At 45.0% G+C, this 22,762-nt stretch overlaps 1 protein-coding gene and 1 long non-coding RNA gene across 6 annotated transcripts; one reads left to right on the top strand and one right to left on the bottom strand.

The window, feature by feature from the left end:
* Positions 1-295: 295 nt before the first annotated feature.
* On the top strand, positions 296-22,741 carry dnah9l (dynein, axonemal, heavy polypeptide 9 like). The gene is made up of 89 exons (XM_068648604.1): positions 296-422; positions 491-678; positions 754-853; positions 941-1,152; positions 1,217-1,450; positions 1,526-1,693; positions 1,791-1,907; positions 1,974-2,111; positions 2,242-2,366; positions 2,440-2,635; positions 2,744-2,848; positions 2,925-3,116; positions 3,241-3,441; positions 3,511-3,846; positions 4,351-4,428; positions 4,499-4,554; positions 4,625-4,745; positions 4,812-4,981; positions 5,064-5,286; positions 5,466-5,582; positions 5,716-5,802; positions 5,867-6,025; positions 6,103-6,186; positions 6,256-6,414; positions 6,571-6,693; positions 6,855-6,977; positions 7,070-7,294; positions 7,358-7,576; positions 7,675-7,842; positions 7,921-8,046; positions 8,114-8,221; positions 8,287-8,418; positions 8,485-8,645; positions 8,742-8,898; positions 9,022-9,167; positions 9,231-9,347; positions 9,415-9,553; positions 9,617-9,709; positions 9,800-9,994; positions 10,088-10,165; positions 10,245-10,377; positions 10,441-10,568; positions 10,676-10,824; positions 10,899-11,049; positions 11,153-11,284; positions 11,356-11,529; positions 11,604-11,808; positions 11,949-12,114; positions 12,171-12,273; positions 12,345-12,482; positions 12,547-12,648; positions 12,711-12,872; positions 12,944-13,027; positions 13,353-13,462; positions 13,531-13,693; positions 13,760-13,883; positions 14,041-14,183; positions 14,306-14,467; positions 14,564-14,623; positions 14,692-14,865; positions 15,153-15,299; positions 15,511-15,624; positions 16,284-16,427; positions 16,508-16,690; positions 16,886-16,987; positions 17,065-17,199; positions 17,275-17,448; positions 17,716-17,848; positions 17,923-18,025; positions 18,132-18,254; positions 18,339-18,543; positions 18,615-18,779; positions 18,847-18,987; positions 19,044-19,214; positions 19,341-19,463; positions 19,554-19,747; positions 19,819-19,967; positions 20,038-20,165; positions 20,336-20,473; positions 20,593-20,682; positions 20,753-20,944; positions 21,013-21,132; positions 21,197-21,256; positions 21,332-21,514; positions 21,574-21,756; positions 21,826-21,941; positions 22,058-22,170; positions 22,242-22,382; positions 22,454-22,741. The coding sequence occupies exons 1-89, from the start codon at positions 311-313 to the stop codon at positions 22,699-22,701; spliced, it is 12,969 nt and encodes a 4,322-aa protein (XP_068504705.1). The 5' UTR covers positions 296-310; the 3' UTR covers positions 22,702-22,741.
* On the bottom strand, positions 1,793-15,867 carry LOC125985287 (uncharacterized). Of its 5 annotated transcripts, none has more exons than XR_007487274.1 (3): positions 15,761-15,867; positions 14,662-14,778; positions 1,793-2,629 (listed from the first exon to the last, which is right to left on the bottom strand). It is a non-coding gene; the product is annotated as an uncharacterized lncRNA (long non-coding RNA). The 5 variants fall into 5 exon arrangements; XR_007487276.1 differs by lacking the exon at positions 1,793-2,629 and adding an exon at positions 10,234-10,353; XR_007487272.1 differs by lacking the exon at positions 1,793-2,629 and adding an exon at positions 13,325-13,687.
* Positions 22,742-22,762: the final 21 nt, after the last annotated feature.

Raw genomic sequence — 22,762 nt, forward strand, 5'->3', positions numbered from 1 at the left:
AAGGGCGTAAAGAGAATTGCTCGCCAAGGGTTCCGACACCAACTGCGACTGGGGGAAGTACCAGGATACCCGATGGAGCATTTACCAATTGTCATCTCACAGGTAGGGCTTGTGGACATCCAAGTTGTCTAAGTTCTCCTTTGCAATGTCGCAGAGCTGGCAAAACTACTCAATATGAAAGAGAAGTTATGGATGTCCACTGCCTCTGTAGGTGCTGGTGTGTGTGCTATCTAACAGTCTAAACCACGAGGAGTGGCCTCAGGTTGTGTCAGAGGACATTCACCAACATCTGGAGAAGCTAAGAAGCATCATGGTCACTCTGAGAGGACATGCTGAGGGGCGAACTCTTCTGCCTCTCCCCCTTTGTGTGGAAAGGGCAGGATCTCAGGAGATTAGGTTGGCGGATTTGATATTTAAAAATGGTGCCTTAAGAACAAGGATGATTCTAAAACAGAAGTGCTGAGTCAATGTTTCTCCATCAGTCACGCAGGTCCACTTCCGAACGAAGGCTTGTTATACTCCATCGAAACGCTGATTGTGCAGTGGTCTGGACAAATATGGAATGTTCTGAAGAAGGACTCTGGAGCCCTGTTGCTTAAGGATGAGCACCCAGGCCCTAATGTGGAGCTCCAGTTCTGGAGCTCACAAAGAGAGAATCTTCTGGGAATTCAATCACAGGTACAGTCAAACGTTGGCATAACATTTCGATTTTTCCATCCCGTTTCATTCGACAATCATGGTTGGTGCTTTCAGATTCAAAGTCACAAAGTGAAGCAGATCATGGAGATCTTGAGAAGAGTGAAGAGCAGCTACTATTCTTCCTTCTGGGACATCTCTGTCAAAGTCAACGATGGTGATGATCTAGATTCTGACCTTCTGGTTAGGTGAAGGCCTTGCCTGATCTTATTACATGAAGGATTTTTGTATGTGGCTGTCACAGCGGTGCTGGAAGCCGAGGATATCGATCTATATCTGCGTCCTTTGAGGAGGCTCATCAGCAACCTGGAAGAGAGAAGCTTCCCTCAGGTGGACACTCTGCTGCCTCCTCTCTTCCACACCCTCTGTCTCATCTGGAGCAGATCACACTACTACTGCACTCCACAACGCATGGTTGTCCTACTGCAAGAGTTCTCCAATCTGATCCTAGAAAAGGTCCAGCGATGAAACCGAGATTTAGTAGAGATTATTTCTGACTTTGAAAGTCTTTGCTTGACAGGCTTTTGCCTACCTGATCCCTGAGGAACTCTTTAAGATGGAACTTGAGGAAGGCCAGGAGAGAGTCCAAATAACCATCTACGTCCTGCGCACCTTCAAGCAGCAGTTTCACACTCACCGCCAGAAAATTCCAAGTTACTTCCAACGCGACCAGACCGTCAAGCTGTGGGACTTTCCAACCTCGCTTGTGTTCCGGCGCTCAGACCGCATCATGGAGAGGCTGCTTATGATTGAGGTAGGTAGGATGAAGTTTTGACACAGAACGATCAACTCCTGTTGCCTATATGATTTTATTTGTGGCCATTTGTAGGAACTATTTGCTTCAGCACTGGACTTTCTAAAGCTGGAGAAGGTGGAACTCGGTGGATCCAGAGGCAAGATCCTTGGCGAGATGGTCTTCAACATGAGCGAGGAGTTTCAGGACCGCTGGCGAGCCCTCAGAGAGAGCAAATATGACCCTTTGGACTACACTAATGATGTGAGGCCTTGCAAGACTGCATCAGTTGAAGAATAAATATCGTATCATCTAAATAATATCTTATAACGATCTAAATATGTCTCAATCTGGTCTGCAGGATTTTATTCATCAATACAAGTGTTTTATGGAACAAAACAAAGACTTTGACCAGAGACTGGGAACTGTTCTCAATCTGGCCTTTCAGCACTCAAGAAATCTCAAATCTACATTCAAGGTGAGTCTCTACTGCCAATTTCTGAAACAATATGTTTTTTACATTGAATAAATGATTTCATTTCAGATGCTGAAGATTTTTGGCAACCTCCTGGAGAGACCCAGAATCCATCAGCTCTTCTCTCCTAACTATACCGTGTTATTGGACATGTTCAACCAGGAAATCAACCACTGCCAGTTTTTGTTTGATCAACACAGGGATCGTGTGAGACGATATTTTGAAAATAATTATTACGATTAATATTCATAAGTGATCACTGCAAATCATGTGACCCCAATACATCTAAGCATCTTAAGAACAGGAATCACAATGGATGAAACTTGTTTTGTTTCAGCATACATCAGGAAATTTGGTTCTCGGGAAAAATATGCCCCTAGTGGCCGGGAGGCTGAAATGGTCACAGGAGCTTCAAAGTCGCATCTTGACCAACAGAGCCAAACTTTGCCAGCTTGCTCATATGTATGGACCAAGGACTCGCTCACTCACCTTGATTATATTTGTACCTCAAAGTCTTTCTGTCCGTCCATTCCAGGCCTTTGGCTGGCACGGAGGCGGACGCAGCCCTCCACAAGTGTGAACGACTTCTGGAAGCTTTGGAGCAGCAGGACCAGGAGCTTTTCTCACAGTGGACTGAAGGTCTGGAGGAAATCTGTCAAAGACATCTGGAGGACCCACTGTTGACTCTTGACACCAACACGGGCTTGTTCCACGTCAACTTCAGTCTAGCCGTAAGCATCAAGAAACAGACACGATTAAATATAATTACACCCTCAAAAGATACAGAAGATCATACTGACAGAACGTTTCTGGCTAACAACGCCTCACTTTACATCCAGCTGAGATCTGTTCTCAAGGAGGTGAAGTATTTGGGAATGCTAAAGAGCCAGAACATTCCCAAAGCAGCTCTTCAGCTCTTCTCGAAACGTGAACGACTCTGCTTGGTGAGTTCAAACTGCCGCTAGTCGGATAACGAATAAAACTTGAAACTGCAAAGCATACTTACATTGTGCCCTGCAGCAAATTCAGACACTGATCCTGGTGACCCAGTGGTACAACCAGCTGAAGAGCACTATTCTGGATGTGGAACTGGGACTGGTAAAAGTGGAGATGGAAAAGACCAGGCGACAACTGGATCCAGCCCTGCGAGAACTCACCTGGGCCCAGGATGACGTCTGGGACTACATTAAGAGCGCAAGAGATCTCGTCCAGGTTATTTTAAAATCAAAGTGTGCTAAGGAGCCGCAGTAAACTGCAAGAATTGACGAACACTTGTATCCCAGCTCTAAAAATTCCTCAAATAAGAACTTGTAATTGTATATTTTGACATCACTAGAGCCTTTGGAGTCGTGTTCAGAGGAGCAAAGCAAACGTGGAGGCCATGCAGACGCTCATGGGGAAATTTAGTCAACGCGCATGCGTTACAAGAAAGAGCCGCGACTCGACTCTTCTGCTCTTCTCGGACATTGATGAAAATGTTGCCAAGCAGCACGCTCTCATCAGCAGCACGGGCGAGCAGATACACGCACTTCTGAAGGTAGAGTTTAATTAGGGTTGAATGGGAGAGAAGCATTTCCAATTCTGCATTTTTTTTTTTTTTTTTAAGGAGAACCAGTCACTCCTGGCAGTGTCTGACCTGAACAGCAGCGAGTGGCAGGCCTACTCTGACTATGTGGACCACATGATCCTGGCAGGCTTCTCTCACGCCATCCAGTGCTCTCTACAGTACCTGCTGGACAACACTGATGCAGCCCAGCGCGTCAGTCCATTATTTGAGGTCCAGTTGGTGTTGAACGGCAGCGAGATGTGCTTTAACCCTCCGCTAGACTTCAGCAACAGAGGCAACTTCTTTGATATTGTGGACAACATGGTTGCTAACATTCTCAAGATGGCATCCTTCATCCCCAGAGTTGCAAAGCACACGCATCAGGATAGCTACCAGGTCAACAGATGTCTGAACTTTTTCAGTTGTAGCTCATGTGCAGTAGAGTTTTAGAGTTTATTCGTTTATTCGTTTATTTCAAACGAGGAAAAAATATATATATATTACTGTACACAAATGAAAAGACAAAAAACACACACAAAAAAAAAAAAATATATATATATATATACACACATACTAAAAGAGTAGCAAGCAAGATATAACCAAAAAAGAAACCATAAATCATATTCATATGCCTGGAAAGGAGTGGGAAGAAGTATAATTGATTTAATCCCACCCCCTTTTAATAATCCCTAAATACCCAGCCATAAATCTTTTTGCCTCACTCATTCCCAAAAAATACTAAATACTACTAACAGTACTTGCAAGTAGTAAAAGAACATTTACAATGATTCAAGAATTTTAGTTTCAGTTCAGTGGTGGACAATTTTCTGCTATGCGGAAGGATTATTGATGTCCCTACACATAAATTATTTGACATTGTCCCTCCTTGTGTTCTTGCAGAGCGACATCAATGAAATGAAAGATTTGTCCGAAATGTGTTACGCTTTACGCGCTCGAGCACATGCAGCTATCAGCAAGGTGAGTAGCTGAATGTCTAGTGATGGCACAGCTAAGGCTATCAACTGGATTTTTTTTTTTTTTTAATCAGGTTAGGGAATATCAAGCATCATTCAACAGCTACCGCTATCTCTGGACTGATGACAGGTCAGAATGTAGAATTAGCATCTGATCAAGGCGAGATTTGCTGATCGTTTCTTGATCTTGACATGCGCAGGTCTGAATTTATGAGTCAGTTCCTGCTTTATGGCCACGTATTGACAACGGAGGAAGCTGAGCTGTATGCAGACTATGAATTGAAGAAGAACCCACCCACTCTGGAAAACTTTAAAGAGCAGGTTATTTTTAGCTCCTTTCCAATTATTCCCCCTTGAGCAATCTCCAAAAATCTCTCTTGCCGGCAGATCAATCTGTTTGAGTCTCTGCATGAGCAAGTGAGCAAGATGGAGGATGGGAGGGTTTTCTGCAACTGGTTGCAGCTGGACATCAGACCCTTCAAGCACACGCTCATGAACATCATCAAGAGATGGAGTTGGATGTTCAAGGAGCACCTGCTCAACCACGTCAACCAAAGGTTGAGCACGTCACCAATTTTGAAAGCACACATGACAAGTATTCGTGTTAATATACCTTTCCCGTTCTTCTCTGTTCTGCAGCGTGAAGGAACTGTCCTCTTTTGTCCACAACACAGCCCGTGGTCTTTCTAACAAGGTGTCGGATGGAGACTATGCTGGCCTGGTGGATATCATGGGACATCTCATGGCCATGAGAGATAGACAAATCAGCAACGAACAAGACTTTAAACCTCTCAAATCCACCGCGGAGCTCCTCAAGACTTATGGGCAACAACTCCCTGAGAGCGTCTACACACAGTTAGAAGTTGGTGCACACACATGGCATGACCAGGAATATAGCGTGCCCCAAAAGTTACTGTACACTTCCTTTTTTAATTTCTTTTCAAGTAGAAAGTGGAAATGGAACCATATGGTGACTTTTGGGGAAATAGGTAGACCTACATTCTTACGCTCCATTTTTTTCAAACCACAAAACAAACGCAGGAGCTACCAGAGAGGTGGAAGAGTTTGAAGAAAATCGCGTTTACAGTTAAACACGAAGTGGCACCGCTGCAGTCTAACGAAGTTTCAGTTATCCGCAGGAAATGTGCACGGTTTGAGGTGAGTTAAAAGTGACCCCGAGGAAACCCTGACACACCTTCTCATTTTCCTACATGCATTATAAATGAGTGGCACCACCACATGCACGTTACAGAGCTTCTGAAAATGTTGCTAAATATTTGAACATTTTTAGGTCAAGCAGTATGAATTCAGGGAGCGGTTCCATACCGAGGTGATTTTTAAGATCAGTGTGGAAGAACCGTACAAGCAAATTGATAAGGTGAGCAATCATACTTGTTGTTACTATCCTCTCCATGCTATCAAGAGTATGTGCACGTCTCCAGTCCAACTGTGCAGTAGCCGCAATGGAGGCAGAAATGAAGGCACTCCAGGACACCGCCGATCTTTTCGAGGTTAGCTTCCCAGACTACAAGCAACTACGCCAGTGTCGCAGTGACATCATCCTCGTCAAAGCAGTGTGGGATATGGTCATTTTTGTCAAGGTATGAAATTCATTCGAGATCCACAAGACCTTGCGAAATTCTGGTTGCAATGCAACAATTTTCTTTCTCCCTTACAGAGCAGCATAGAGGACTGGACCAAGACACCGTGGAAAGAGATCAACGTCGAGCAAATGGACATGGAGCTCAGACGTTTTGCAAAGGTACAACTAAAAATGATGAACAGTTGGAGATGGGAGCGCTCATATCCAATTGCTTGTTGCACCTTCTAGGAGATGAAGATGCTAGATAAGGATGCACGTTTGTGGGATGTCTACGTGGGTCTGGAGTCAACGGTGAAGAACCTGCTGACGTCTCTGAGAGCGGTCAATGAGTTGCAGAACTCTGCTGTCAGGGAGAGACACTGGCAGCAGCTAATGAATACAACCAAGGTATGGATGGACACTTTGAGAGTCAATATTGGTTTCTCCTTCTATCACCAGATTTGATTAATATTATGAATATACTACCTGGGCCATACTTTCTGAGAATCACCCATACACATAATCCAGTCTTTGGTTAAGTCATGGGTTCCCTTTGGTCCACAGGTAACGTTTGTGATGGGAGAGGACACTACTCTCGGAAACCTGTTGGAATTGCAGCTTCACCGTGTGGAGGACGAGGTCAAAAATATAGTGGACAAGGCCGTGAAAGAAATGGCGATAGAGAAGGTCAGCGTTCCCAAACGCCACACGTACAGTATATTGGTTTTGAGTCTGCAGAGGCAATCCTTGCCACCAAGAAATACCAAATTGACCTCTTTCAACATCAGAAAAGGACTCTTATCCCTTCTTTTTTTGTTTGAGATATTTGATTCCATCTATTTTGTCAGGTTTTGTCAGAGATTAAGCAGACATGGAGTTTTATGTCATTGTCCTATGACACTCACGTCAATACTGGAATCCCTCTCCTCAAAGCAGATGAGAACCTGATAGAAACCCTTGAAGACAACCAAGTAAGACCATCATGTTGGATGGATTGTGAAGATCCATTGAGGCAGTTCTAGACCCTTATGACCATAAAGCAGACCGATGAATTTCTTTTCAGGTGCAGCTGCAAAACATCCTTATGAGCAAGTATGTGGAATATTTTCAGCCAGAAGTGAGTGTATGGCAGAGGAAGCTGATGGTGGCTGACCTGGTCATCTCCTTGTGGATGTCAGTGCAGAAGACCTGGGCCCACCTCAACAGCATCTTCACCAACAGCCATGACATCCGCTGCCAGCTGGCCAGCGACGCTCAGCGCTTCCAGGGAATACACGATGACTTTCAGGTACTTGATGCACACAAGTGCCAAACATCACAATGCATTTTGATTTGAATTTCTTCTCCCTAGAGTTTGATGAATCAGGTGGTGCAGAACAGTAATGTGTTAGAAGTGACCAACCGGCCTGGCTTCCTGGAGAACCTGGAGGCACTGCAGCAGAGACTGTCTGTATGTGAGAAGGCCCTTGCAGAGTACCTGGAGACCAAGAGGCTCACATTCCCCAGATTTTACTTTGTGTCTGCTTCCGACCTGCTGGAGATTGTCTCCAAGGGAACGCAACCCAAACAGGCAAGGGATCAAATCCACAAAGGTCTAGGAGAATGCAGTTTTATTACAGAAGGATGAACCAGTCTCTTAGTTTGAGTGAATGCACTCTCTTTTTTCAGGTGACCAAACACTTGCTCAAGCTATTTGACAACATAGCAGACCTTCGCTTCAAGGAGTCACACAGAGATGAAGGAGCAGCTATGGACGGCGATACCGTTGCCGTAGGGATGTACAGCCGGGAGGGAGAATATGTTCCATTCTCCGAGCCGTGTGTCTGTGAAGGACAGGTTTGAAATGCTCCATTTGTTCGAGTCGCTAAACATAGATCCATATTCCTTTACATGTATTTTCTACATCCAATCTAGGCGGAGTCCTGGTTGGGTGCATTGGAGAGTAGCATGCGCCGGACCATTCAGAAGGAAATCCAGGAAGCGGTAGCCGCCTACGAAGACAAACCACGAGATCAGTGGCTCTTTGATTACCCGGCACAGGTCCCACAAAATCATATCCGTAGAACATGCCGCTCACTTTACGTAATAATCCGCTCTCATGCTGTAGGTGGGATTGACTGGCAGTCAGGTGTGGTGGGCCACAGATGTGGGCATTGCATTTGCGAGGGTGGAGGAAGGATTTGATACGGCTCTCAAAGAATATAATAAAAAACAGGTTGGTGAAAGATGAGAGGGAAAAGCAAATGTTTTTCCTTAATGATATATTTGTTGATTTGCCAGATCACGCAGCTCAACTCACTGATCCATATGCTGCTGGGAGATCTGACGCCCGGGGACAGACAGAAAATTATGACCGTCTGCACCATTGACGTCCACGCCCGAGATGTCGTGGCTAATCTCATAACTCAAAAGGTTGAACGCTTCGATAAGATCACCGGAGTTCTTGACTATTTTGATCTGACTTTGTTTGAAACGCAGGTGACAACAGGACAAGCTTTCGCATGGCTCTCCCAGTTGCGCCATCGTTGGGACGATGAAACGCGACATTGTTACGTTGATATCTGTGACGCCCAGTTCCGCTTCAGTTATGAATACCTGGGTAACACCAACAGGCTGGTCATCACACCTCTTACTGACAGGTACTAGTCAATTAGATCCAGGAGACATGTTGGGGATTAAAAGTAGGTTTCATGTCTAACTAAGTTTACATATGAAATAAACCCTCCTCATATCAGGTGCTACATAACGCTGACCCAGTCCCTCCATCTTACGATGAGTGGCGCCCCCTCTGGGCCGGCTGGTACTGGTAAGACCGAGACCACCAAGGATTTGGGACGTTCCCTGGGCATTATGGTTTATGTGTTCAACTGTTCAGAGCAAATGGACTACAAGGTAACGCTATCCTTTTTCTCAAGATTTTATTTTATCATTTCAACAACACGGAAGAACTGACCCCTATGAAAAGATGTAATAAAATATTTGCAAAAAGGTGATAATAGCTATATGTTCCTCCAGTCTATTGGGAACATTTATAAAGGTCTAGCTCAGACTGGAGTGTGGGGCTGTTTTGACGAATTCAACAGGATCTCTGTGGAAGTTCTCTCCGTGGTGGCTGTGCAGGTCAAAACCATCCAGGACGCAGTACGCAACAAAAAACACAAGTAAGTATAAAAATCCCACTCGGAGCTTAAGTTTTATTATTTAATGTAACGCTGCGTATGTAGGTTCCATTTCCTTGGAGAAGAAATCGAGCTGAAGCAAACAGTGGGAATCTTCATCACATTGAACCCAGGTTATGCAGGGAGGGCTGAGCTACCGGAGAATCTCAAGGCTCTCTTCAGGTCTGTCAATTGGACAATATCCTGAGAACCGTTCAAATTATCATGAGGCGGTTTTCCAACCATCCAGGCCTTGTGCCATGGTGATCCCGGACTTTGAGCTCATCTGTGAAATCATGCTGGTGGCGGAGGGGTTCATAGATGCTCGTCTACTGGCACGCAAGTTCATCAGCCTCTACACGCTCTGTAAAGAACTGCTGTCCAAACAGGTACATCATTTTCATTGAAGGCATCAAAATAACAATGGCCTGATTGGACTCCTTCTGGATCAGGATCATTATGATTGGGGTTTAAGAGCCATCAAATCCGTTCTGGTGGTAGCTGGCTCACTGAAGCGAGAGGAGCGTAGTAGACCTGAGGAACAGGTGGGCATCAATGTGGTCGCTTTGACCAGTGTCACGTTCGAACTAGCATCTGGTTGCAGGTGACATCCACCATCCCATTTTTCTCCTCAGGTGCTGATGCGGGCGTTAAGGGACTTCAACCTGCCAAAGATCGTGACCAACGATGTGCCCATATTTCTTGGTCTCATTAGCGACCTCTTCCCTCAGTTGGATGTTCCACGTAAAAGAGACCCTGAATTGGAAAATACTGTACGACAATCACTTAGTGAGCTGAGCCTTCAGCCAGAAGAAAACTTCATACTGAAGGTACAAATCAAATTTTTGTTTTTTCACTGTGTATGCCAAGAAGATTTTTAATCGGTTGGTCAAACAATATCAAAATATAATTTGTCCTTCCAGGTAACTCAGTTGGAGGAGCTGCTGACCGTCAGACACTCAATATTTGTCGTGGGTGGACCAGGAACTGGAAAGAGCCAGGTTGACACAATTACTGCTTTATTATCCCAGCTTCTTAATTGTTATCCATTTTTGATTGACACACAATCTTCTTTACCAGATCTTGAAGACCCTCCATAGAACCTATGCAAACATGAAGATGAAGCCAGTGTGGCATGACATCAACCCGAAAGCCGTGACCACAGATGAGTTGTTTGGATATCTGCACCCTGCCACCAGAGAGTGGAAGGATGGTAAGGGAACGTCATGATTCATTTCAGCACATGCTCAACGTTTTGCTGCGTTTTCTGCTTCAGGCGTGTTCTCGACTACCATGAGAGAACTCACTTCAGTTACCCACGACGGCCCCAAATGGATCGTTCTGGACGGGGACATTGACCCCATGTGGATCGAGTCGCTAAACACAGTTATGGATGACAATAAGGTCCAGAAGAGTTTACCCCGTTCATTTTTGTCAACCTGTATAAAAAGCTAAATCAATTTTAAAGGTTCAAAAAGAGTTAGCTTAAATATCCCCTTGTGTTTGTCAAGGTACTGACTTTGGCCAGTAATGAAAGGATCAGTTTGTCCTCCTCCATGCGTCTGCTCTTTGAGATTTCCCACCTGAAAGCCGCAACACCGGCCACTGTGTCCAGAGCGGGAATCCTCTACGTCAACCCCCAGGACGTGGGCTGGACCTCGTAAGGCACAAGCTCACCCTCATGCACACGATCCAGTTCACCTCAACTATGGTTTGGCTCAACTGTGTCTGCAGTTTCGTCACAAGCTGGATAGAGACCCGGCAGGCCCAGTCAGAGCGAGCTAACCTCACTATTCTGTTTGACAAGTACGTTCCGTACTGTCTGGAGCAAGTCCGCTGCAACCTGAAAACTATCACTCCTATTCCGGAAAACAGCATGGTGCAAGTAAGGTGTACCTTTTGTCCTCATCTAAAAACACTGCCAGAAATTTGTGGCACTGCGCAAAAGGTTGATGAGGTCCTTGTTGTCTTCTTGTGTAACCCATCAGACACTGTGCTCCTTGTTGGACTGCCTGCTGACAGATGACAATGCTCCTCCTGACTCCCCCAGAGAACTTTATGAGAGTTACTTTGTCTTCGCCTGTGTGTGGGCTTTTGGAGGAGCCCTCTTCCAGGATCATGTAGGTTTCTAACTAGCATTGCATGACCACATCCAGATTCCAACGGTGCTAACTTCTTGCACCTGGCGCAGCTTCATGACTACCGTGCTGAATTCAGCCGCTGGTGGTCAAAAGAAATGAGAGCTGTCAAGTTCCCCTCCCAAGGAACCGTCTTTGACTATTTTATCGATCCGGAGACCAAAAAATTCACACCCTGGAGTGAGAAGATGGTTCCTTTTGAGCTGGAGCTCGATGTGCCTTTGCAGGTTCTGTACCAATGATTGTCCACAAAACGTGCTCACGTGTATTTCAACGAGCCCCTTTTTTGTTTGTTTTTCAGACAGTGCTTGTCCACACCCCAGAAACTATCTGTCTGACTTATTTCATGGACCTACTACTCAACAGAGGCAAACCCATTATGCTAGTAGGCAACGCAGGAGTAGGGAAAACTATCCTCGTGTCTGATAAGGTCTCCAAACTGAAGGAGGACTACATGGTGGCTAAAGTCCCTTTTAACTACTATACCACCTCAGCGATGCTGCAACGTAAGATTGGTTCTCGGACTAAAGTACTGTCTGAAATAGAAGTGGTGCTTTGGTGCTAATAATCTTATTCCATCCTAGACTTGGACGGAATAAGAATGTTAGCTTTTTTATTTGTTACATAAGCACTATTTTGCATGAAGGTGTACTGGAGAAACCACTTGAGAAGAAAGCAGGTCGAAAATTTGGACCTCCTACCACCAAGAAACTCATCTACTTCATTGATGACCTCAACATGCCCAAGGTGGACGTGTACGGGACCGTCCAGCCTCACACGCTCATACGTCAGCACCTGGATTATAACCACTGGTGAGACGCACACTTGTCTTCTCTGCATGCAAGACCCACTGACAGATTCTTTGCAGGTACGATAGACAAAAGCTGGTCCTGAAAGACATTTATAACTGCCAGTACATCACCTGTATGAACCCAACAGCTGGGAGCTTCTCGATTAACCCTCGACTTCAGGTGAAGACTGCCGGAAAAATAAAGTATACCAAACTTGTTTGATGACATCTTACTCTGCTTTGTTCATACAGAGACATTTTTCCGTCTTTTCGGTCCATTTCCCTGGCGCTGATTCATTAGCCACTATCTTCTCCAGTATCTTGTCGGCTCACTTCCTGCAGGGTGGATTCAGCTACGGCGTCTCACGATCGGTGGGACCGCTCGTACAGGTGCGGCCTCATATTCGTGTCGATGAAAATCTCAACATGTGACAAATTGTATTGATCCCTGCAGGCGTCCGTCTCTTTGCACCAAAAAGTCAGTCAGAACTTTCTCCCCACTGCAATTCGCTTCCATTACATTTTCAACTTGAGAGACCTTGCCAATATCTTCCAGGTAAAATCAATACAGTTTAAAAAAAAAATTGGCAAATGAAACATTTTCGAATGGTTGCACAGGGCATCCTGTTTGCCCAGCCCGAGTGCATTCGATACCCCATGGACCTTGTTCATCTGTGGCTTCATGAGAGCTCCAGGGTATACTCAGATAAACTGATGGAAGAGAAAGATGTGGAGCTCTTCAACAAAATCCTGCTGGACACTGGCAAGAGATACTTTGAGGTATACGGCGAGGAATGTCAAATTAATGACGGCCACTCAAATAAACGCTTGTTTCTGCTACACCTCTCCAGGGAATCGATGAGTCCATTTTCATCCACCAGCCTTTGGTGTACTGTCACTTTGCTCAAGGGGTAGGAGAGCCTCGCTATCACCTGGTAAGCATTCAGGTCAGGGCTTCTTTTGCAATCATCCATTCATTGTCTGTCAAGCATGATGCAATTAATTGATTTGGACTTCAATTAATTTATTTAGGAGAAGATTTCAAGCTCTATATTCGTAAAGCCTTGATGTAGAGAGGCAGCCGTCATATCTAATCTGTCTGAATCACTGAAGAAGAATGTGCATTCATTAGCAAACTAATTACCTTTCCGCACGCTTTGCTTTTAATTTAATGGACTCTTCGTGAGAAATTAAAATGATTCGAGTAACTGGAAGTAATTACAAAAGTGATGCACTTTGCGAGCTTGTTTATTTTCTCAGGCATCAGACTGGGAGAAACTCCAGAAGATGCTTGTTGATGCTCTGGAGCATTATAATGAGCTGCATGCTGTGATGGACTTGGTGTTGTTTGAAGAAGCTATCCAGCATGTGTAAGAACATAACATATACGTGCAAACATACATGGATGTGAGTCACAGAGCATATACGTGTGTTCCAGATGTCGAATCAGCCGCATCCTGGAAGCTCCCTACGGTAATGCCCTGCTGGTGGGGGTCGGCGGTAGCGGGAAGCAAAGTCTCTGTCGGCTGGCTGCCTTTCTCAGCACGCTTGAAGTCTTCCAGATAACGCTGCGTAAAGGCTACGGCTTCAATGACCTTAAAGTAAACCAAAATGTCACTGCTATCACTGATGTCCAAACCACAGCATTGTTTTCTTCACGCTTCCAGAGCGACATAGCAGCGTTGTATATGAAGGTCGGAGTGAAGAACATTGGCACGGTGTTCCTTTATACGGATGCGCAGGTTCCCGATGAAAGTTTCCTGGTCCTCGTCAATGACATGCTGGCTTCGGGTTAGTCTGCCGCTTTGGTAAAAATGTCTTCCTATTAGAGAAGGTGGATGGATGTGATCGTTTCATGTAGGTCTTGGGTTCAATTTGTTTGGATGTATCTAATGAAGGATCCAGTGGTTGGAAAAAAGACGTGACTTTGAATATTTGGGTATTTCAGGGGACATCCCAGACCTGTTCAGTGAGGAAGAAGTGGACACAATTTTGACATCAATGAGAATGGAGCTGCGAGGTTTAGGACTTCTGGATTCCAGAGACAATTGCTGGAGCTTCTTCATTGAGCGAATACGAAGGCAGCTCAAGGTCCACAGTGCTGTTTAATATAAAAGTATTGCTTTGGTGCCATCTGCTCTGGCATTTAGTTACTCATGCATTTTCGATCTTTTCAATTTACTCTTCATCTGCTATTTGTTTTACGTCCACAGGTTGTGTTGTGTTTTTCTCCCGTGGGTTTCACACTGCGGACACGAGCGCGGAAGTTTCCGGCTCTGGTGAACTGCACGGCCATTGATTGGTTCCACCCTTGGCCTCAGCTCGCTTTGCAGTCTGTCAGCAACACTTTCATAGAGAAGATACCTGGACTGGAGGTCTTTCTGTTGCTAACGTTCATTTTTTTATATGGAGTATTTTATTTTTTATTCAAATGTTTTATTTAACGTATTACAACAATTTATTTTCTGCAGCCTAATGTGAGGACGCCCATCAGTGAGTTCATCTCCCACGCCCACACCAGTGTCAATGAGGTAAGCTTTTTGGTAAAGCACAAAAAGGGAGACCTCACCTCCTGACGTCGCATCTGGCACCATCATAGGTCAGTGCCAAGTACCAGCAAAATGAGAAGCACTACAACTACACCACGCCAAAGAGTTTCCTGGAGTTCATGAAGCTTTACAGCAACCTGTTGGGGAAGAAACGAACAGAGCTCAGTCAGAAGACGGAGAGATTAGAGAACGGCCTGCAGAAGCTGCAGAGCACCGCCTCGCAGGTCTGTGATAACGTTTGTGAGCTTTATCGTCTCTTACCGGAGGCGGCCGCTCAAGTCGCATGACACGACTCAAGCGAGCCAATAAAAGTTTTTTTTGTTCGATTTAACTCTTCCCGAGAGCGTAACATTGCGGTGGGACAGTAAACGAAAGAGTTGAAAGGAATTTTGAGACGTGCAACTTAGTCCCAATTCTATTTCAGAAATGAAATTTCTCCGGAGCGACTTATAGTCCGGAAAATACGGTACATACTATGATAATAAGTTGTTTTTCTTCACTTGGTTTCCAGGTGGAGGACCTTAAAGCTAAGCTAGCAACGCAGGAGGTAGAACTGTGTCAGAGGAACACGGACATTGAGGCTCTCATTGCTCAAATAGGACAACAGACAGACAAGGTCAACCAAGAGAGAGCTGTGGCTGATGCTGAGGAGCAAAAAGTAAAGAGATGTTTGGGTTATATTTTTTCACTGCCATTATGCATTTCCTGGATTATTTTATGCAGTTTTAATCCGTGCATACCATGTCTTCCTCCAACGTCTCCAAAACATCTAAATTCATTGAAGACCAAACCCATGATGATCTTAATTAGGATGAGCACTCGGGAAAATAGCTTGATGGATTCTGGTGAAATCCAACATTTTTCTTTAGGTGGAGGCTATTCAAGCTGAGGTGAGCAAACAGCAGCGAGAGACAGAAGAGGACCTAGCCAAGGCTGAACCTGCCCTCCAGGCCGCCAATGCGGCCCTCAATACACTCAATAGGGTAACATGAAGCAATAAGTACAGTCAATTTTCCGAATGAACAAACTTGTAAAAAATGAATTGCTCTCTTAAATGATATCAAAGTAAACACAAATGATCCATACACACACAATATTAAATAAACAAAGGTGCCTTACTTTCTATGTTGCGAGTTCTGGATCCACTTGATTGTCTCTCACTCGACCATCTTGTCATCTCCCTCTGTCAAGCCCCGCCCCCCTCCTTATGACCTCTGACCCCGGATGTGATTGACACATTTGCAACAATAATACAACACAAATTTATTATTCATCCCTCTTTTTATCCATGTACAGACAAATTCAAAAATAAATTAAAAATTTTATAATATATATATATATGAAAAAAATATATTTGCTAATCACTAACATCACTCAATATTCAACCTTCTTACATTGACAAACCTTGCATTTTTATTGCTGATAAAAATATTTGAACTTTTATGCCCTTTTGAATTTATATTCACTTGAAAATATTTTTAACTTGGTTACACCATCATCTCCCAAAAAAATAAAAACATCAACAATTACTCATCGAAACTATGCTGAGGTTTTATTCTTCCTCAGTATTTAGTATAGGGTGAAAGAATGAGCAAATTTTGGGGGCCACCATCTACAAATTATATTTGTGTATACCGTCCAGTTGAATCTGACTGAGCTGAGGACGTTCCCAAACCCTCCGGCGATTGTCACCAACGTCACAGCAGCGGTTCTGGTGCTGCTCGCTCCTCAGGGCAAGATCCCAAAAGATCGTAGCTGGAAGGCTTCCAAGGTGGTCATGAGCAAGGTGATTCTTTCATTCCAATCTTTGATTACCGGAAGGAATCATGTTGGTATCCTCTCAGATGTCCTTCCTTGTTTGTCCAGGTGGACGACTTCCTGCAGGCCCTCGTGAACTTTGACAAGGAGCACATCCCCGAGGCCACAGTAAAGGTTATGAGGGATGACTACCTTAGTGACCCTGAGTTCAACCCTGAATTTGTGCATCACAAATCTTCTGCTGCCGCTGGGCTCTGTGCCTGGGTGATCAATATGATCCGGTTCCATGAGGTACGAGAACGGACCCAATGACACTTTGTGTTTTATCTTTATTTTTGTATTTTGTGTGTGTCTGTGTTAACATTTTCCGACTTTCAATTCTTACGCTGCTACGGATAGATTTTTGTGAGTACATCTTCAATCTTTATTCAGTAAGAAAAATATATATTTCCATGCTGGGAGGAAATGAAGAGAATTTTTCTGCAGGTATTCTGTGAGGTGGAGATGAAGAGGAAGTGTCTGTCGCAAGCCAACGTTGACCTCGCCGAGGCTGCAGAGAAGCTCCAGGTCATCAGGAAGAAACTGGCTGTGCGTCTCTCACTGAACATTTGGTCATGCTTGAAATTGAAAAACTTGCTCCAAACTATTTCACAAATGTTTTTCAGGAATTAGACAGCAACCTGGAAGCTTTGACCGGTGAATATGAGAAAGCCACATCAGAGAAATTGCGTTTTCAGAAAGAAGTGAACTCCACCAACAAGACGATTGAATTAGCCAATCGGCTCGTCAAAGGCTTACAGGTATCGTTTGGTGATTATTTGAGTTGAGTTAAAAATAGCCTGTCTTTCATTTAATAGCTTTGTCTTTTCTGTCAGAGTGAAAACGTACGTTGGGCCCACTCAGTGGCTCAGTACCATGAGCAGGAGGCCACACTTTGTGGAGATGTCCTCCTAACTGCAGCTTTCATATCCTATGCTGGCTCCTTCTCCAAGAAGTACCGCAGGGAGCTGGTGGACAGCCTATGGAGGCCTTTCCTCCGCAGCCAGAAGGTGACCGATTCAAATTTATGTCAATATCATTCTTCTCAAATTTGGTTTGTTTTGCTCTGCTGCTCATCCTAGAGGTGTTGAACATAATCAGTAAATTTAGGAATTTGGTCCATATATAAGGCGCACCAGACTATAAGGCGCACTGTCGGCTTTGGAGAAAATTTTAGGTTTTTAGGTGCGCCTTATAGTCCGAAAAATACGGTATGTTCAAGACTAGATAATCTTCCACCTACCAAGCATTGATCATTTTGTGTTGATTTCCAAAAGATCCCCATTCCCATGACAGCCGACTTGGATCCTGTGTGCATGCTGACCGACGGTGCCATGGTAGCCCAGTGGAACAATGAAGGATTGCCAGGAGATGAAATGTCCACCCAGAATGCCACCATCCACACTAATTGTGAGATTCACTTCCACATTGCCTTAATTAATGCTTTAAGATAAAAAAAAACATACTAATGAGTTTTGCTTAAGGTGAACGCTGGCCCCTCCTCATAGACCCTCAGCTACAAGGCATCAAATGGATCAAGAGTCGCTATGGCAACAGCCTCAAGGTTGTCAGTCTGAGTCAAAAAGGGTCCGTCTGCTTCATCACGTAACTCTTGTGATGCTTTCACATCACAACGCACAATTTGAAGATTTCCTTTTTGCACTTGACTCAAATTTGCACCTTGTTGCTTCAGTTACGTGGATGTGATCGAACGAGCCGTCGTGGCTGGAAATACCGTGCTCATCGAGAATATAGAGGAGACGCTTGACCCGGTTCTTGACCCGCTCTTGGGTCGACACACAATCAAAAAGGGCAGGTAAGAAAATAAACACAAAGATTATTATTGGAGATACCTTGTGGATGAAGAACCTTGCTTGAGCCTTTTCAAATGGTTTTACAGTTGTATCAAGGTGGGCGACAAGGAGTGCGTCTTTCATCCTGGATTCAGACTCATCCTTCATACCAAATTGGCCAACCCTCACTATAAGCCAGAAATTCAGGCTCAGACCACTCTTATTAACTTTACTGTGACCAGAGATGGGCTGGAGGACCAGCTCCTTGCTCAAGTTGTCAACCAGGAGAGGCCGGACCTTGAACATCTCAAGGTACAAAAACAATACGATTTGCACTCATTTACTACCTTTGACGGACATAAAAACAAATTAATTTCCTCCAGAGCGAACTGACAAAGCAGCAGAACATCTTTAAGATTGACCTGAAGCTTCTGGAGGACGAGCTGCTGACAAGGCTGTCTGCAGCCGAGAGTAACTTTCTGGGCGATAATTTGCTGGTAGAGAAGCTCGAGAGCACCAAGCACACAGCCGCTGAGATTGAGATGAAGGTATTTATCAGGAGACACCACCCATAGAAGTCAGTCGAAAACACGGAGAACTCGACCTCCTTCCCAGGTGGTGGAAGCTAAAGTCAACGAGGTGAAGATCAACCAAGCCAGAGAACATTACCGTCCAGTGGCTGTCAGAGCGTCACTGCTCTACTTTATCATGAACGACCTCAACAAGATCAACCCCATGTACCAGTTTAGCCTCAAGGTAAGCAGATATCACACGATTGGTCACTGCAAAAAGAAACCTTTCACCGTCCTCAGGCATTCAACATGGTCTTCCACAAAGCGGTGGACATGGTGGAGCCCTGCGAGGACGTGACCAACAGAGTGAAAACGCTTATAGATTGTGTGACATATTCCACCTTCAATTACATCAGCATGGGACTCTTTGAGAGGGACAAGCTCACATTTGCGGCACAATTGGCTTTTCAGGTATTTGTGTGCATTTGTGTTTGTATCATTGCTGGTAGTCACTGGCGGAGCTAGCATTTTTTTCCTTGGGGCCTATAGACCCCCCTATAGCTCCGCCAGTGCTGAAAAAAATCTCTCTCTTTCCAGTTGCTCCTAATGAGTAAGAAGATAGATGTGCGTGAACTTGACTTTCTGTTACGCTTCAACATCGATCACTCTTACCTAAGCCCTCTGGACTTTCTCTCCAACACTACGTGGAGCGCCATCAAGGTACACCTCACCTTTCTTACTAGAATTGCACGCCATTTTTTTTTTTAATCATAGCTCCATAAATTTGGTCCATCCGTGTCTTACATTTAGGTGATGAGTTTCACTGATGAGTTTCGAGGTCTGGACCGAGACATTGAAGGCTCTCCTAAGCGCTGGAAGAAAATGGTGGAATCCGAGTGTCCAGAGAAGGAGAAGTTCCCTCAGGAGTGGAAAGGCAAAAGTTCCCTGCAGAAACTCATCATGATGAGAGCTCTGAGACCTGACCGCATGACATATGCTGTCAAGTGAGGAGCATCTATATTCACTTTACTTCACTATACAATTTCTTGCTCCAATCGGTTTGTTGCCATTGTAGGAACTTTGTGGAGGAGAAGCTTGGGGTGAAATATACAGAAGGCCGTAAGACAGAATTTGCAAAGTCTTTCAGAGAAAGTGGTCCAGCTTCTCCCATGTTCTTCATCCTATCTCCTGGAGTGGACCCACTTCAAGATGTAGAGTCACTTGGTACAACAAAGGGAACTTGGGTAAACATACCGTGCGAAACACTTATTCCGCTACTTCTTATCCCGCTCAGGGAGAAAGCTGGGCTTCACCATCGACCTTGGGAAGCTTCACAACGTGTCCTTGGGTCAGGGGCAAGAAGCGGTGGCTGAGGTTGCCATGGAAACTGCTGCAAAGGAGGGTCATTGGGTCATATTGCAGGTACACTTGACATATGACTGATGGGATTCCATATAAATAACAAAATCTCTACACAGCATTTTTTGACTCTTAACCTCTCAGCTCAGCTTAACACGATACAACATAATATCATGTTTATCGAGAGCAGCCAAAAGAAGATGGTGGTAAAGGTTTGCTAATAATCTGTGCAGAACATCCATCTGGTTGCTCGCTGGCTGGGCTCACTAGAGAAGCTTCTGGAGCGCTACTGCGAAGGCAGTCATCCCGACTACAGAGTATTTATGAGCGCTGAGCCCGCGCCAAGCACCCAGGAACACATCATCCCTCAGGTACCTGCAGCAAGCAGCATAATATTTTCTTAATTTCATTGTTATACAGTCACAATATTAGGTACAGGATATCATTAGGTGAACACAATAATTGCAGGGATTTTCTATTATTTGTCCAGGGCATTCTAGAAAATTCCATCAAGGTCACCAATGAGCCTCCAACAGGAATGCATGCTAATTTACATGCAGCTCTGGATAACTTTGACCAAGTCAGTGTCTCCCATACTTCAGCCAGTCAATGTAAACTTTACTAACCAAATGATGTCGTTTCTTGACCAGGGCATCTTGGACCAGTGTAGCCGCGAGCAGGAGTTTAAGACCATCCTATTCTCTCTGTGTTACTTCCATGCCTGCGTGGCCGAGCGGAGGAAGTTCGGACCTCAGGGCTGGAACAGGAAGTACCCTTTTAATACTGGAGACCTCACCATATCGGTGAATGTCCTCTACAACTACCTGGAGGCTAATGCACAGGTGGGCTCCTCCACACTGATGAGAAAAGTGTCTCCGATATGATCATGTCCATTGTGTTCATGATGAAGGTACCATGGGAGGACCTGCGATATCTTTTTGGTGAGATCATGTATGGAGGACACATCACGGATGACTGGGACCGAAGGCTCTGCAGAACATATCTGGAAGAATATATGCAGACCAACCAGGTTGGCGCCTAGGGGAAAGTCACAATTCCGATACTGAAGGAAAAACTGTTTTGTTTTTATTTAGTTTGACAGGAAGCTTGCATTGGCTCCAGGATTTTTGGTTCCATCCAACCTGGACTACAAGGTAAGGCTTTTCTAGAAAACACTTTCCAGATGCAACACTGGTGTAATACCATCTCCATCAAACTTGTCTTCCCAGGGCTACCACGACTTCATAGATGAGATGCTGCCCCACGAAAGTCCCGTGCATTACGGGCTGCACCCCAACGCAGAAATCGATTTCCTGACCGTGATGTCAGATAATCTTTTCCGCACCCTGCTGGAACTACAGTCTCCTGATGCTGTGATAGGAGAAGGGACCACTGGGACACTGGAGGAGAAGGTAGGATGAAATTTCCATGACGGCAACATTTTGACATATTTTTTTAACGGCAACAACAGGTGAAAACAGTGTTGGATGAGGTTCTGGAGAAGCTTCCGGAGCAGTACAGCATGACCGACATCACCGCCAAGACAACTGAAAGGTCTCCGTACATCCTGGTTTGCTTCCAGGAGTGTGAGCGTATGAACATGCTCATCGGCGAGATACGGCGCTCACTCAAGGAGCTTGACCTGGGACTGAGAGTATGCTTAACCCTCGCTGCGTCTTTGTGTGGGTGACCTTCTGCGTAATCACCATGTCGTTCCGTCAAGGGAGAACTTGCAATCTCCCCCGAGATGGAGAAGCTCCAGGTGGCTTTGTTTCTTGACAATGTTCCTGACGCTTGGACCAAGCTGGCCTATCCGTCCACCTACACCCTCGCCACATGGTATGTGGTGGTGCTGAATAACAAGTGGCCCGATGAATTTATTCAAACTATTTATTGCTATTGACAGATTAAATTTAATTTACAAATCTGTGTGTGTGCGTGTGTGTGTGTCTTAGGTACAATGATGTGTTGCAGCGTTGTAAAGAGTTAGACAGCTGGACTCAGGATTTATCACTCCCCACCGTTGTGTGGCTTAGTGGACTCTTCAACCCACAGTCGTTCCTCACTGGTACCACACACTCCATCCCATGAGACCACCCTGAATTTAGTATTTGAGAAAATCTTTTTCTTCATCTTTAGCCGTGATGCAGAGCTTGGCTCGTAAGAACGAGTGGCCCCTGGATAAGGTCAACCTGACTGTGGACGTGACCAAGAAGTTTAAGGAGGAGTTCAACCAGCCTGCAAGAGAGGGTGCTTATGTATATGGGCTTTACATGGAAGGTAGGAGTTACCTTCAATATGGATCGGCTTCCTTTTCTAGTTTTTATTTAATTTAATGATCATTTTGAAAGGAGCCAGATGGGATACTCAGGCCGGGGTGATCACAGAAGCACGTTTAAAGGAGCTGACCCCAGCCATGCCCGTCATCTCTGTCCGAGCTGTGCCCAACGACCGACAGGAGACCAGGAACATCTACGAGTGTCCTCTTTATAAGACCAAGATCAGAGGGCCCACATATGTGTGGACTCTGAGCCTGAAAACAAGGGAACGCCCTGCCAAATGGATCCTGGCCGGAGTGGCTTTGCTGCTTGGCGTGTGACTCGTTTTTTTTTTTTTTTGGTGCGTGTGTGTCTCTCGTTTTCCTCCTCTATCATTTATTT

The sequence above is a fragment of the Syngnathus scovelli genome, chromosome 17 (genome assembly GCF_024217435.2).
Source record: "Syngnathus scovelli strain Florida chromosome 17, RoL_Ssco_1.2, whole genome shotgun sequence".
Classification (NCBI taxonomy): Eukaryota; Metazoa; Chordata; class Actinopteri; order Syngnathiformes; family Syngnathidae; genus Syngnathus; species Syngnathus scovelli.